The sequence below is a fragment of the Rhea pennata genome, chromosome 1 (assembly GCF_028389875.1).
Source record: "Rhea pennata isolate bPtePen1 chromosome 1, bPtePen1.pri, whole genome shotgun sequence".
Taxonomy (NCBI): Eukaryota; Metazoa; Chordata; class Aves; order Rheiformes; family Rheidae; genus Rhea; species Rhea pennata.
The window spans coordinates 191836826-191853025 of record NC_084663.1 but is presented as its reverse complement, the minus strand read 5'-3'; the positions used below and the strand labels follow the sequence as shown (position 1 = coordinate 191853025).

General features: G+C 41.7%; 1 protein-coding gene across 6 annotated transcripts in view; it reads right to left on the bottom strand.

The window, feature by feature from the left end:
• Nucleotides 1–3020: 3020 nt before the first annotated feature.
• The window catches only part of STARD13 (StAR related lipid transfer domain containing 13), a 305064-nt gene continuing 291884 nt past the window's right edge, over nucleotides 3021–16200 (bottom strand). For all 6 annotated transcript variants that reach the window (XM_062567113.1, XM_062567114.1, XM_062567117.1 and 3 more), the window contains 6 exons: nucleotides 13909–14116; nucleotides 12724–12838; nucleotides 11738–11959; nucleotides 10700–10917; nucleotides 6197–6373; nucleotides 3021–5824 (listed from right to left, as the gene is read on the bottom strand). In XM_062567113.1, coding sequence (XP_062423097.1) covers nucleotides 5707–5824; nucleotides 6197–6373; nucleotides 10700–10917; nucleotides 11738–11959; nucleotides 12724–12838; nucleotides 13909–14116 — 1058 coding nt within the window. In that variant the 3' untranslated portion in view covers nucleotides 3021–5706. The remainder of the gene's footprint in view (nucleotides 5825–6196; nucleotides 6374–10699; nucleotides 10918–11737; nucleotides 11960–12723; nucleotides 12839–13908; nucleotides 14117–16200) is intronic.

Here is a 16200-nt window from a genome sequence, read left to right as displayed (position 1 = left end):
TGCAACCTCTCAAGAAAAAGAAGTTGTTCCAACAAGACTCTGGAGTGGGTCTGGCATGGTTTGGGGAGGGACAGATGGTCACGCAGCTAATTCGCTCCCATAAATTGCAAGCTGTTGTAAAGTCTCACTGTGGCAAGTGCTGGCTCCATGTTTGAGTTGCTATAGGCAGGTGAAAAAGAAAGAGCAGAGTCTGCAGTTTTAGGCTGAGTTTTCCTAATGCCCATTTGCAAAACTGAATATTTTGATTAAAAAATAAGCCCTAATCCTCTAGTTGGTGTCTCTGTGAAGCTCCATGCTGCTACTCTTTCCAAGCAGGGCAGTTTCTTGCTGGAGTAGAAGTTGTTGCTGCAGAATGAGGGATTTTCTTGGTGACATGCAGTCACAACCTGTGCACCAGCCCCTCTGCTTGCAAATTGGTGCCAACAAACTGCATGCAGGTGCTCCCGCTCCAGAAAGTTCAGGTAAAGACTAGTTCATTGCATTCAAAATGCAGCTGCTACCAGCTCCCTCTTCTTGCAGGACACACATTCTGTGGAGGAGAACTGGAGGTCCTGACTTTTCATGGTGGTGGGACTAAGAGAGGAGTGCAATCACTGTGCAGTGGTGCAGGCTCATGGTCGCTCTTGGCTATTTTCCTGCTCTTGCACTTTCAGGAGAAAAATGGACACAACTGTTCCTCATCACGGACCTTTGTCTCTGTTGTGGTGCACAGGACATTTAGTGCATTGTGCATTCAAACTCTAGCTGTCTGAGGATGCTCAGCTTCCCCATATCATAGCCATGGACTGTGACCATTGACTGCATGGCCATGACCACCCTACCATGAACTGTGAACCCTGTGGATCTCTGTGCAGTCTTGGGGCATGCTGGAGCTGAGCCCATGAGAGAGTATGTTGGGTCCAAGATCCAGGCTTACAGAGTGGCATAATGCAGTCAGTAACGGCTACCTGTGACAGGTCAGTAGTAGGGTAGAAGATACAGTTTCCAGTTTCAGAGTCACAGGAGATGGAAGGAGGTAGTGTTGAAGTTACTTTTTATGTAAAAGATCCAGCTTTAATTAGAGACATGAAGTGTCTCTGGAGCTCAGGCTCCCTTCTGTTCAGCAAATCCTCTTCTCATTTTACCATGGAGTCTGAATGGCATCTGGCCTAACCTCATTTTATAGCTTCATTACACAGTAAACAGCAAATTCAGTGTCCCCCTCCCCCCCCCGCTCCTTTCCCTTATAAGTGTCCAAGATGAATCACCCTCTGTTGTTACTAATAACTTTTCATGGATTAGGAAATATATCTGGGAGTATGTGTAATTTTCCCTAACATCAACCTACAAGAGATAGACATATAGTTATTGACAGACAACGTCTTTATGTTTTCTTGATTTTTTACTCATTAACCCAGATACATTGTTCAGTTTCATGTTAGTCCCTGAGTTCTACATACTTACACATTTGCTGAGTTTATTCACATTGAAACAGGACAGTCTAGAGTTGCATGGTGCTACTCTGCATCCATTATTTTTTGGGGGAATGGTCTTTGCTATCGGCATACTATATTTGAGTAACCTATGATGTTGAGAGTATTGGGATTACAGGCCTCACTTTCATTTGTACCTTTTAGCAAAGTCCAAACACCCACCTTGTTCTGAATCAGGGATCCAGAGCATATTTCTGGTCCTGGTGCAACTGCAGGCGTAACAATGTCAGCGCTTGGTCTAGCAGTCACCTACATGAAGCTTTTGTGCAGCCCGTCTGGCAAGAACAGCATGGCATGGACATGCTAAATCCCCATAGGAATGCAGCTTGCTCATGCCTTATAAGCACTGCTTGCTGTTATGATGCCTGGCAAGATCTGTATTTGTTCACCAGCTCTTCCAAGTCACCACTGAGCTGAAGTGATAGTACAACTCTTTAGCCTCTCCTATTTGATTTGCTGGCTCCAGCAATCTTTTGTGTATTTCTCCCAATATTTTTATGTCACAGTCGTTTGAGTGTGTACATCCCATGCTCTTGTCTAACAGCTACCTGCCATTTCTAAGAACATCATCTCTTAGGGATGCCAAGATCCTCAAAGGCTGATGCTGACTCAGCACAGCAAGTGCATCAGACAGCAGGAGGTCTTGTTGTGACTCCTGCTAGCGGTTACAGGTGGATGGGTGCCCAAGAACTCATCATTATCAAGACTGCATATACTAGGAGTGGAAACACCAGTGCTGTTAGTGTTGGGACAGTCTATTTGCCCAGAGATTGCTGAAGGTAGGTTGGAGGGAAAGATGGGAGTGAGAGCACATCACATACTATGCTTCTTTGCAAGAAAAAAAAGGACTTACGTAGATGCTCATGTCAGAGAATTGGAAAACAATATTTCCTTTCAGTCCAAAGTTAAATATTTAGTTTTCCCTGAAGAGTGGGACAAAAAAGCATTTGCTCTTCTAGCAGTGTCTAATAGCTGGCTCCCTGCTCAGTATCCTGTTTTCTGAGAAATCTTTTCTTTTGATATTCAAAGGGAAAGTCATTTGATCTGCAGATATGTGCAAGACAGACCACACAAACTGCTATCCTGATGTTGTGTCTTTTTCTCTTCTGCAGTAGTTTGAGTGGCTTTGGGGTGGCTAAGGTCTCATGAGGTGAATCAAACCATCAACACCACAACTCAGTAGTCACTCTTGTAAATCTAGACTTACATTATTGACAAGAATGCAGGTGCAGAAACAAGGTGAATTCAGAGGGAATCAAAAGTGCCTAAATACTGCTGAAGACCTAAGTTTACCTTTCTCAAGTTGGCCATCCTAACTTGCTGGCTTCTTTAGAAAATACATTTCTCACACGTATTTGCCAAGAAGTTCTTGTATATACCTAAGAATAATATAGAATAAGCCTAACAGACAATAATACAGTTATTTTTTAAAGTCCCATATCAGAACAGCTTGGCATACAGCAGGCTGTAATAAAAACACAAAGGCTCAAACAGGCCATGTTTGTTTCTTGTGCCAACAGATGAAATGAACACATAAAGGAAACGTGATTCTTTAGTGTATGCAAATTTATTCAGCTCTGCAATTATTTACAACTAATGACTGATACCAACAGATGAGGTAAAAATATGAGGTATTGATATGAGTATAACATTTAAAAATGTAAGTATCGTAACGTATTCTCAATGGCAATGTAACAATACAAAATACTGTGGTAGCTGAACTGTAGACATGGCATAAAGTACATTTTAAAGGAGACGTATTTCATTGGTACATGGCTTAGAGCTGCTGGAAGTACATGGCAAAGATTCGGCAACACTAGGAGGGCAGAGCTACCTTGCTAGCCGCGGCAGGTGGCCCAGGGTCCCTTCCAGCTGAGTCAGCCAGGGTAAAACCGCTGCCCAGGTTTTCCCTTCATTTCTTTATGAAATTATTTAGTGTCAGGCAGTTGCTGTTTCCAGTGCCTGAAATGCCATGTCCATTAATCCAGAGGCACTATTGTATTCATTTATGCAAACTAATGTAGCAGAAGGGCTCTAATTGCTCATGTTTTGGGAAACAGCCTGCTCATCCTTTTTCCGAGTGAAACCTGCTGCCATGGCTACGGGCGCCGAGGGGAGGAGGTGCCGGTTTCTGGAGCTCGCAGGGGCGCTGGCAGCCGGTGGCAGAGCGCTGCCCTGGCCCCGCCAGCTCCTGCACCTTGAATCCTGCTCGAGGTGGGCGTCGTGGACGCCCAGGGCTGGCTGGCGGCCGTGCCACCTGGGCAGCACCAGGACCTCCTGGGCGTGCAGGCTCGCCAACGCTCACCCGCCGCTAACACTTCAAACCAGGAACTGTTTGCACACTGCTGGCCCCAAACACAACACGAGCTCACAGGCACGCAACTGCCCCCATCCTACGAGTCAAACAGCAAAACACGGCTGAGACCGAGTGAAAGAGAGGGGCAGCTCACTGGGGAGAGGAGACAGGGACTTCCCAGGGTCCTGCTGCTCCAACGCAGGACAGCGCTGGGGGACCTGCCCAGGTCTCGTGCTGGCTCTTGCACCCTGCACTCTCATGCCAGCCAGGGCACAAACTCTGCAGCTTCATGTAGGAAAGGCCTTTCCCTTAACTGGCCTCATCCTAAATCTCAGTGGGTTTTGTTGGAAGGATTGAACTAAAACACTGGCTGTGAATGACTCAGCTGGTTTATGCAGCAATAAATAAACAAAAGCGATTAATGAAGTACAGTATTAACTGACTTGTACATTCTCATTGACTCATACATACAAGTTCATTTTTGGTCTTAGGTTAGTTAAAAACAAAACAGAACCCCTTCTCAAAGGTAACGTCAACACGTTATTATTACTACTTTTAAAGCATTCTTCCATTAGAAAGTAATAGGTCCCTGAAAACGAAATGATGTAATGGGCTTAAATGGCTCTTACTCCTCATAGTCAGGGCTGATCCTGCTCCCACCAAGCCATCAGAGGCAGGACCATGCAGATCAGTGCAATATAGTATGAAAACGCTTGCTGTTATTGCAAAAGTGATCTTCCCAAGCATAGTCTGCATTTAGTATTTCAGATCTTTGAGATGTGTTTAAAAGCTTTAAAAAGTTCAGTTATTTTTATAGGAAGAGTATAAAAAGGCATGGTATTTATCTGCACATCTCTGTGGTCACTGGATGTGGAAAATCTGCTTTTTGAGTTTCTTAATAATTAGCCATCTCTATGGAAGAAGGAAAAAACAACACAGAAACACTTACTGGACAAAATGCTAAACAAAAGATTTACAGCTTAATAACTTACCAGTTTGACTTCAGACAAGGAGGTCACCTGAGGTCACCTCAGTACACACAGCGTCATCTTGTACTTGCTAAGAATGAGCAGTTACTTTGAACACTGCAAACAGTGAGATTCTCTAGTGGCAAATACATCATTAATTAAGGCTATAGGTAAACTTTCATCACCTTGTACTAACAGTCACAAACCTTCTGCAGCTGAATATAGATGGCCTTCAAAATGCCTACCTCGGTCACATTTCCATTTATTTTATTTGGTGATACTGATTCATTCCTTATCACTTTTAAACATACAATAACCTCCCTCCTCCTCAGTTCTTTTAATTCTTCCTACATCTATTTCCAGGTACCTCCTTGTAGCATACACAAACACGGAACAAATTTAAAAACAGGTGTTTCTGTTATCACATGGATTTTGCCTGGTAGCCCTGTGATAATAGCAAACACAGCTTATATAGCAGTGTCACACTAAAAAACAAGTGACGGATTCATTTAAGGTCCAGCTGATGCAGGTGATTTCTTCTACAAAGCACTGAGTTATATACAAAATAATTAATTTATACATATACATATATATAGATATAATATAGATATAATATATACATTCTGTACATAATTTATTTACAATTAAAATACGCTTCTTAGAAGCCTTTAAATACCAGAGTTATGTAACACACACGTAATGGTAATAGTCTAATTTTAAAGTAATAATGATAAAATCTCTTTGAAAAAATGTTTACTTCAATAATTGAAATTAATGTGGAAAGGCTGTCGTGGGGGGAGGTGAAGTCTCCAGAATAAAAGAACTTTCCTATAAAATTCCTCTTTCACCTTAGTTCAGACCCAGTTTTAGTCAGATTTCTATTACAAGTAAATTAAACAAGGTCTTTGCTTTGTGTCCTTCTACTCTGCCATACCCTGATTTATGCTCACACACTTCCATGAACACTTCCTCAGATTTTCGTTTCTGGTCCCTCGGCAATCAGAGGCTGAAATGAGTTTCTGATCCTGGCAACTTCTGCTGCACACAGATGTCCAAAGCCTTTGTTGTACCACTCTGGGGAATGTCCTCTGAAGAAATGAAAGGACACGATTGTTGAGAAACCCAAATACCCAAGAAATATGCTCCACAGGAATGGGCCTGTCATGCCTCCTATCCCTTCCTGCCCATGGTGTTGGGAACTTGGAATACTTGGCATTGTAAGCATACTCTGAGGTTTGCCTTTGTAGAAATCAAATAACCAGATTTTATTTTTATCATCTAAACAGTGATGGCCTCTGAACAAAAAAATGAGCTTGCTGAATAGAAATGCTGCAAAAATTCTCCCCTGAAATGGCAAAGCTACATTAAGTGTGTCCTCTGCTCCTGACACCTCCCCTCCCTGAGCTGGAGGTTTTTGCCCTGGTGAATGGGCATCTGCTCTCTGCAGATGGGACACTTACTTTAGGTCAATTCTGCAGATATGGGTCAGCCTGGCTTTTCCTGAGCCACATGGCTCGATTAGGTACTGCGAGTCCATCACAATGGCTCGCACACCTCCCATGAGAGGGGCCTCCTCGTGCTCCACAGAGATAGCCACCAGCATACACATCCCCTTTGGCAAGTCGGTCCTCCACGTCCTGCAGTGACACATTCAAGATAGAATCACTTTAATAGCCAGACTTCTTTGAGTACCTGAATAACAAAGAGCTCGAATCAAAGTTGCAGTCTGTTTGTCTGCTTATCACCATAAGGCCGAAAAGCCACGTGTCAGATGGCTGATGAGAGAATATTACCTATAAATACAAGCAGGGGAAAACACAAGAGAGGGAGAAGGGACTTACTAAAATTAAAATACACTGTTTGCACAAGACCCTAGTATAAACTGGACAAGATTGTAGGCTGGCAACTGCTGGAGGTGTATAGCCATGAAACCCTGGAACAGTTTTCCATGAGAAATAGAGAAGGTAGGAAAGCTAGTGGTTTTCAGAGGGAAATTAACTGATTTTTTTCTATGGAGTTGTTGCTTGTGATGTCGCTGGACTGTCCTAGGAGTCCCTGGAGGAGTCTTGTGTCTCAAAATGGTTGAGACTTTAGCTCAAAATAGGCCACAGACACTTACCAAACTCGGTTTTCAGAGCTAGACTCCCTCCTGTAAATGTATTAAGCTTAGCAGTGGGTACCATAGCATTGCCCAGAACAGTCCCAGGAGCTGAGACCTTCAGAAGGGTCAGGGAAAGATCTTGCTAGGTACATTATTTTCCTGAATAAGAGCTGAAGATTCCACCCTGAAACCTATCTGGTTCTTGTGCCCCATCTCCTTAGCTGGGGATCTGACCAGCATGTGGAAGGGCCACTCACCAGCTGTGCTGCTGGCTGCAGGCAGAGAAGTTTTGCTTCTCCACCTCAACTGCTTTGTAACCCTCCTGCATTACAGCCTTTTAGACAGGCAAGCAATCACTCTGCCCATGCATCTGGCCTGCTAAATGTTAATTAACTCTGTTTCCAAACAAGTTTGGTTAGTAGAAGCCTGGGATATTGTAGGACACAGCACAGTAGTGGCTGGAATACAGCACCACTCCAACAACATTGTAAGCCTTTTGGGCAGGATATGGCCCATTTCCAAAGTTTGGCAAGGTCAAAAAGGGAGCGCTAGCTACCCAGCAAAGGCTGAAATGTTGCATTACACCTAAGCAGAGTGTAACAGAACAGCAAATGAAGTTTAGCATAGCAAAAAGCCTCCTTACTACCAACACTGACTCCTGAAACTCCCCAAACATGTTTCAAGGGCATTTGAATTAAAAAAGTGCCCTTTCATGACAAGCATCTATTTAATCAACAGTATTAACATACAGTACTCTTGGTGATAATAAGTATAATTGCAGCGCATTTCAGTAGGATGTTCTGCTGCTAATACCCACTGACACACAGCTGCTGACAGTCTCTTCACGTGGCTGATAGTGCAGCTGAGGCCTGCTTTCTTAAGGTGGGCTTTGGTTTGCTATATAGTAAATATCTGAACCCACTTGCAGTTCATTCTAACATAATCATGGGCTCTTCTGTCTCTTCTTCTACAAGATATATATATATATATATATGTATGTATATATATATATAGATATATTTTTTTTTTCCTTAGAGGAGGAATAGTGGAGTTTTCTGGAGCACAGAACCACATTTTCTCTCACTAGCTTTATACAACTACTAAGTTAGCTTTACCTGGGAATGAGTACTGTATCTAAAATTTCAGGAGCATGTCACCCTATTTCTCAGCTATCCAGTGACAGGCAGTTGTGCTCTTATTACCAAGGTGTTTCTTTTCACAAGCAGACAGGTTTTGGACTGGCCTCTTAGGATATATTTTTATTTTGAGTACTGTTGATCATTTCCTTTTTTCCTATCTCAAGTTTCTAGCCTACATCCTGCAGTTTTTTATCAGGTTCAAGAGACCTACAATCAATATTTTTTTCTTGATCTATTAGCATTTTCTACACATTCCAGTGCCTCACATCTTTCTTATCTTCCTTAAATTTGTAGCATGTTGAATGTTTCCTGTTTGGCAAACTACTGGCCATAGCACTGGGCTTAAATCTCACAGGATAGTCTAGGATAAATTCTCACTGTAAGATGATGTTTATCATCTTTCTGTGAACTGTCTGACACAGGGAATATGCTGCTTCAGAAAGGTGCTTGCGAAGACTGTTAAAATTTGGACTACAGCAGGTATTTTAAAATTCTGCATTTCGGATATGAAATTCTGGGTTGCAGCTATTACTTGCATAAGCTACTATTCAAGAACATACAGAAAGACACTAATTTCAGAATGTTTTACATGTGTATGTGCACTAACACAAATGATGAGCTATCTGCTGAACCACTAACTGCCAAGGGATCATCTTCTCTGCTTTGCTGGGACTATCATTTTGGCACCTAAGTGGCAATTACTTGGGTCAGTTGTGAAGCAGAAAACTATATCAGAGACTGCAGCAGACTTAGAATTCCTAATCCTGGTTATATGGATTTAGGCCAGTCTTACTTCTCTAATACTTCTCTAAATATCACACAGTAGTAAAAATGGGCATGACACCTCAAATCACAGTGGTGCTATAGCACTTAACGTTACACACTAGAGGAATCTTTCACAAAAAGTGATACACATGCAGGGCAACTGTGAACTGCTCCCGGTCCTCGGCAGACAAAACGGGGCCCTCCCTTGTCCTCTTGCCCTTCCAGTCCCTCAAGGGATTTCAACCTCCTTGCTATGATGGTCTGTTCAGAAGAAAGATCAAGCAGGAGCGTATTCTTTCACCGCCAACAGTTAGATTGGGAGGGGAAAATTGTTGTCTGTTAGAATATATTTATTCATATCCCCAGAGGTGAATAATAATTTCACTGGTCAGTTCCCACCAATCATAACGTATCAAATTGACTGTGATATTGCTGGCTAACCTTGCTCTAAACTTAATCATATAAATTAAGAGAGATAAACAACAGGAACTGACAGATTTGCCTGATGGCTATTTTCTGCCTTTAAAAAACCCACTAGGGCTCTGTTTTATGACATATATTTCAGTCCTGGGGGTCATTCTGCCTGGGTTAGTGAAAAGAATGAGAACCTGATGGCAAGATTTTTCTTTAAATGATGCGATTGCACACAGCGAGCCTTTAAAGAACATAAAATACCATGAAACCTAATAGTGAATTAAGTGCCAAATAAGAAGGCAGAATTACGGTCCTCAAAACCCTCCCATTGCTCCCAGACAATCTTCTTAGCGCTGTGCAGAGGGCCAAATTTATCACTGGTGTAGATTAATAATATTATATGAGAAATTGATTATAAAATAAATTAATTTAGCCCAGTATACTGTGGACAGACAAAGAAAACAGTGCAATGTGAGGACTAGTTTTTTCAGATTATAAGGAACTTGCAGAAATATTTAAAAAACCTTCCCCAAGAGTTCCAATAATTCTTATTCTATCAATTCTGTAAAAGAAAACTGACATTCATAGTAGGGATGTACTGTTATATTTTACTGGGCTTGTCTTTTACCTTCAATCTTTGTTCCCTCTAATACAACTCTGACTCAGTGGACTATTTCCTTTGTCAAAACTGCTTATTATTTATCTGGTGCATCTTTTCAATCAAAGAAAGCAGAGACCAAGAATGGAAATGCGCAAAACTATCCTGAAATAAATAACTACAGGACTGACTCCACCGCAAGTGAGATATTTTAGCAATTCCACTATTGCTCCTAGCAAGAAAAAAGCCAGGGTTTCAAAGGCTGGATGTGCATAAGATGATTTTTTTTTCTGTTCTGTATGGGCTTGTAGACAACAGCAGAGCTCAGGCTGAATCTGGAATGTCAAACTACAGCTGCAGATTTATTTGAGAGATTGCATCACTTGGAAGACAGTCAGAATAGATATCAACTATCCCTTTCCCTTCATTTCCACAGTAGGATTTTTACATTAGCAAAAACATACAGCATTCCTTGGCCTAGAAATACTCTGACTGCAAATCTAATACAATGACTTATATATATAGTGACCACATAACAATCTTGGCTTAAAAGCATCACCATCTTCTCTCCTAAACATTTGACTCTTAAACATCAAACATTCCCCAGAGAACAGCAAAAGCAAGGCAATAAACAATTGGGTTCTATTTGCACTGTTTTGACAACAAACAAAGCCAAGAGTACAGCAGCTATTATCAGACATCTGTTCTAAGGAATAAACGATATTTATGGCCTCAGGAGTATGTGCTGCTCAAATTACATCAGAGAAAAGGTCAGCATGCTCTAGGTGTACAATTTTAATTTAATTTGAGAAATAAACCATGCTGCACAGAAGTAGAGTTCTCTAAGTACAACTATATGGATGCTAAGGCTGAAAGGAGACAACAACAGATCTTTCTTATACACACCGTGGGAAGCGAAGATACTGGAGGAGTGCCTTTAGCTTACCTTAGAACAACAAAATCTCGGACAGGATGAGGCGCCATGCTATTCAGAACATACTGGTAAACTTCCGTTTGCTTGTCCAGGCTTTCGACAATCTTCCACTGCAAGAAGTCCTCATCCCAAATGTGGCGTTCTCTCAGCACTCGGTTCAGGACAACTGATGGGGGAGCTTCAACTTCCACAGAGGCTTTCCAAAGCCTTAGAGGGTTCCCATCCCCAACCTGAAGTAAAGCAACAAAAAGAATAAAACCTCATGATGTATGAGCATATGTTCTCTGGTGGATAATTGAGGACAAAACCTTGGAATGGACACCTATTTCAGCAAAAGAAGTGAAGTTGCAGAGCGTGCATCTCCCTGCAACTCACAGTATTAATGCTACATTTGCTGCTGACTTGCAGGTTTCTGTTTTGACTTTTTGTATTTCCAACAGCCCTGAACTCCCACTGTCCACAGGGACCCCCTGACACCCTCCACCTGGGTATAGTGGTCTGGCTTTCTCTGAAGAACTGAGCAAGCCTGGGACAACTTCAAAAATGTTAATAAAAGTTGCAGTTATCAAAAATTCAACTAGAGCAAGAAAAAGAAGATCAAGGATAAAAGTGGACATATGGCTGACCAGTCCAAGTAAAGCCTGAAAAGGTTTTTTCATACCTACATTTTGACAGTGTTTTGTGAATTGTTAGCAAACAACAGCATACAGTCAGAAACTGCCTGTTCCCCAGTCGGAGAACTTAGGCAATGTCACTGTTGTTAGTTCTCATCACTCTCTCTGGTTGCATTGTTTCTTCTATCATTTACTTGATCTTTTTTTGAATATCTTAGTTTGCTTCTGCATGTCTTTCCTCAAACATCATAACTGAACCACTATCACGTTACATTTTTATTAACAACTTTTAGTGATCTTCAATAAAATCTATCATCTGCTTCACCAGACGGAAAGGTCTGCATTTAGCCATATAGTAAGTCAACGATGTGTCCCAAAGGTAGGCTATATTTTTCTTTGGTTTGTTTACTCCTTTTTCCATGTCTTCTGAAATTACCTTTTTGTAGGCGAGTTCTGTGTTCTCTAAACTGGAACATGTGACCCATCCTTTGAATTTCTCTTTTGCTTCTTTCTGGAGAGTCTGCATGAGACTTTCAAGGTACATCTGATAGTTCCCTCCTTCTTCATCCACTTGTTTCCCTAGTTCTTCCAGAGTGGGAGAATGCACTTCAGCATCGACATAGGAGTTTCGAGACTGGGTGACCATCTCATGTGGGACCTGCTCCAAAGAAAGAAGGTAAAGCACAGAGGAAAAATGTCCTGCTGAGAACCTTTCTTAAAGGTAATGTTTAGGCTGAGGGACCATTTGGTACCAAATCACAATGAGCCTATTATCTGGAAAGCAAAAACCTTTGTTTATTATACATGGTGAGCAATCAAGATACTATATTGAAACAGTCAATGGTCAGCATAGCAGTACTCATGCAGAACAGTATCAAATGTCAAAATATCTGTGTTACTGATAGGCTACTCCTCCAGCCACCAAAGATGTTGCCTTGTGCTCTTGGGAAAGGGAGATACAAACATTCGCCTTCCTACACCTGCAGTGAAAGTAGCTCCAGGAAGGACTATCCCTCCATGTGATTTCAACTTTCTTCCATGACACAAAGAAATAAAATATGTCGACTTTCCTCTTTGAGATGGATTAGTTTCAACTGAAGTGCTAAAAGCACATAATAAAATTAAATATTAAAATAGTAGATTTTGATTTTAATTAGACAAAAATGTCCTAATCCTGTAATATAGGTTGAAAGCTGCCACAGAATAATTACCTTGCATTTTTAACAGTTGCATCTTTGAATGCTAGAAGGGAATAGTCATAAGGAAATGAGATAAATTTTAGATGGAACAGGTTTACAAATAAGTGAAGCACCATCAATCTCTGAGCTAATATAAGACAGAAAATGTAAGCATAAACATAAACACTTCAAAGGATGCAGCATTATGTGTCCATGAATAATGCTGTTTGAGTGTCTCACTCACCTCAAAAAGTTTGTTGCATTCCATTATCATGTGAGCAAGTCCCTGAGTAGCTGCCAGGTTTTCACTGAGGTCCTTCTGATCTGGTTTCCCTGTTGCGTATTTTTTCTGTATCACTCTGTAATTGAATTCAGTGTATCAGGTAAAAAGAGCTGAATCTTTTTAATATGAAAGCAAACATAGTGGCAGGCTGTTCATGAGAGAATAGTCTGTGCTTAGTTTTCTTATATCACAAATATTGTTCAGACTATGTTGACTATGGGCCTTTTTCAAAAGAAAAATGTTTATGCAAAATATTGTTGAGCCAAAGCTAAAAACAGGAAAGATTACATATGTCCTGCATTAGGTGTGGTACATTTTGGAATGGACTTCTAACAGCTATGATGCACAGGGTTTTACACCATCACTAGTTAAAGTGCTTGCTCTGACACTGGTTGTAAGATTGGCCATGAATCTGCGCGTATTCCAAATAAGATGAGTAAAGAGGCCAGAAGAGACATTAAGTGGAGGCAGTAATGTTTAGCAGAATCTAGGCCCTGTTTAATCTACACTCACCATCTTATACCCCATCTTACTGTGGCCTGACATGAACTCAGCTCTCCAGGAGGCAAGAGTGTAGCCAGAGAATCCATGGAGTGTCCAAACATAAACACAGTCAGTGGCAAAAGGGGGGCTGGGATTTCCTGACCGCAGTCCCACGCTTATCTTGCTTATCTGATGTCCCTTCAGTGAGCATTGTGCTTCCTCCCTGGAAACATCTACTGACTTCTGCAGGGATATGACTATACATCTTGTGCCATTCAGTGAAAACCTACATGTTAAAATCCTTTAAAATGTCCTCTCTCTTCATTACAGCTAGTCTTTGACTTCAAGCAGAGCAAAACAGGCCCTTGCCCTTCAAAAGCCAATACTGGTCATACAAAACTCACTTGAGCCCCACTGAACGCGAAGTAGGCACTTGCATATTCGCAATAGGCAGACAGAAGCACCCTGCTGGGCTTGCAAAAATGCCTTCTGTGCATGCACCGGTGTGTTTTTGGCTCTGTAGTATTGACTTTGCCCTCTCCATGCCCTTTGTAATGTGCAGTGGAAAACAGACATTGCAGAAAATTTTACTCTTCAGAAACACCAAAAGCAACATTTTGTATTAAGCCAAGGATATGACTGTAGCATTAGGAAGAAACTTACCTTGGGGAGCTTTCCTTCTTCACTATGTTAAGGTGGAAGAGGGAAGGGGCCAGGCAAACAGCGATGTTCATGGGAGTCATCTGGTTCTCCTCCACGGAGGTGACATCGCTGAGGAAGCACAGCAGCGTCTGCAAGACTTCCCGGTTCTCGTCTGCCATCAGCATGACGGCTGCCTGCACTGCCTGCAGCCGCTGCTCTGCAGGAACATCTGAGGAAAGGCACGTGGTTGTCAGTGGGGTCAATCGTAACACCTGATAAGGAGCCTGGAGCACACTAAAGTTACTGAGAAATTCACACTTTTGGAACGGCTTTTTAAAGAGGCAGAAGAAAGGGCTGAGATCAACCAACTGCTGGAGCGCTGCTGTGTTTGCTCTTCCATCAAGCACAGTGTGCCCAGCCAAGTTTATGACATTTCTCTGTTTCTTATGCATTTAAAAGGCTGTTCCCCAAGCAAAAGACTGAATTTCATTTCAAGTTTATGAAGTGAGAGTAATACTCACTATGCATAGCTTTGAATGTTACTTTTCAGGTTTCTTTTGTCCCTTGGGAAGACAGTTCAAAAGTCTTAGGAGAGCTAAGGGAAAATACTAACACTTGTTTCCTAGCCCATAAAAGCATTTAATGAAATCAGTAATGGATGTGCTTAAATAGCATCTAAGGCAGATTCATTTCTAAAACCACCATAAGTTTTCTCAGTTTGGATTAGGAGCCCTCCTCTGGGCATTACACACACTCTATATAATCGAACTAAAGAACAACAGAAACAGATTTATAGTACAGGGAACAGTGAGCTTTTAAGCTCTTCCTGTTAGGCTTGTGCAAATGCTTTATTTTAAAAGCTTTCAAACATGAACAACACACAGAGCATAGTGCCATGTTTCCAATTATCTACAGTGGAAAGGCCAGGCCTTTCTAAGAGGCTGGAGAAGTCTGAGATAAATATGTGCAACATGTCTTTTCTCTGCATATACCCTCTTCACACTCCCTCACCTCTGTTCTTGAGCTGACAAGCCTGATGCACACAAAGGAAGACCTGCTAAACCTTCAAGTCATAGGTAAACAGCAGGCAACTGAGGGTTTTCATGAAATGGAAGAGTTTCATCAAGGCCATGCCATATAGAGGACCTCACTAATCATCTCATCCCTATTTCCATGTGTTGTAACAAATTAAGCCATTTCAGATACATGAACAAAATCCTATCAGAAGTTCAGTAACACCCAGAAAATCAAAAAACCCTTCCTAATATGCCTTCCTAATATGCTAAGAGAGGAAAAATCCTTTCTAACCCCACATTAGTAATCTGTTACACAGAATGAATGTGAAGAAAAAATCCCAGCCACAGATTTATTTAATTGCAGACGTTATGAAATACAATTGGTATCCCAACAATTTTCAACATTTTTTTTCTCTGTGAAAGGGGTTCTGTCAGTACTGTCTGAAACACAGAAATATATTTGTTGTTGGTCACACAGAAGAAAACACTGCTACTTGTTTTTAATCCAAAATTTTGTTCTCTAGAAAGCCCATCTTTTCCCTTTGCTACCCTCGTTTAAGTAGACCCATGCTCATGTCTCTCTGATATCCTTTAAAACACTTGTGCAGTTCAAGAAAATCTTTTCTCCAAGCAGTGAGCTCTTCAGACTTCCTACTGCCATTCCATGTCAGGTTATGGAGTCAGTCCATGCCTCTCTTTACAGCCTTTTTTTGTTGGCTGGTAGAAATGTTTCACTGTTCAGCCTTCTGGCTGTTGTGAATCCTAATGCCAGGCTCCTGCCTCAGGAATGGGAATTCTTGCTGATTATAGGACTGACAATACTGAGACCTGCCTTGTTTTCTGTCCTCTTGGCAAGGAGATAGTTTGCGTCCAGTCACTCCTATGATGAGATAGGTCATTCCCCGTTTTGATCAAGCAATAGTTTAAACCTGATCTGTTTCCAAAGGCACGGCCTTCTAGCTGATAGGCTTCTCCTGGGTCACTTCATTGATGTAAACTACTGTGACTACAATTGTGTTAGTCCTGAGAATTCCTGTGGTACTTCCGAACACGCTCACAGATGCATGCATAGGTAGATGTGCTATGCAACCTGCGAGCGTGAAAGAAGAGGCGGAAGAGATGGTCCAAGGCTGGGCGCCAGGTGTTTCAGTTCACTGGTGTCATAAGACATCCTGGGTGACCAAATCCACTAGATTTATTTGTGGTGCCACCCCTCTCTGAAACCTGAATCACAGCACTTCTCTATCACCTAGAGACATGATGATGTAGAGCACACTGGGGACTACACCCAACAGAC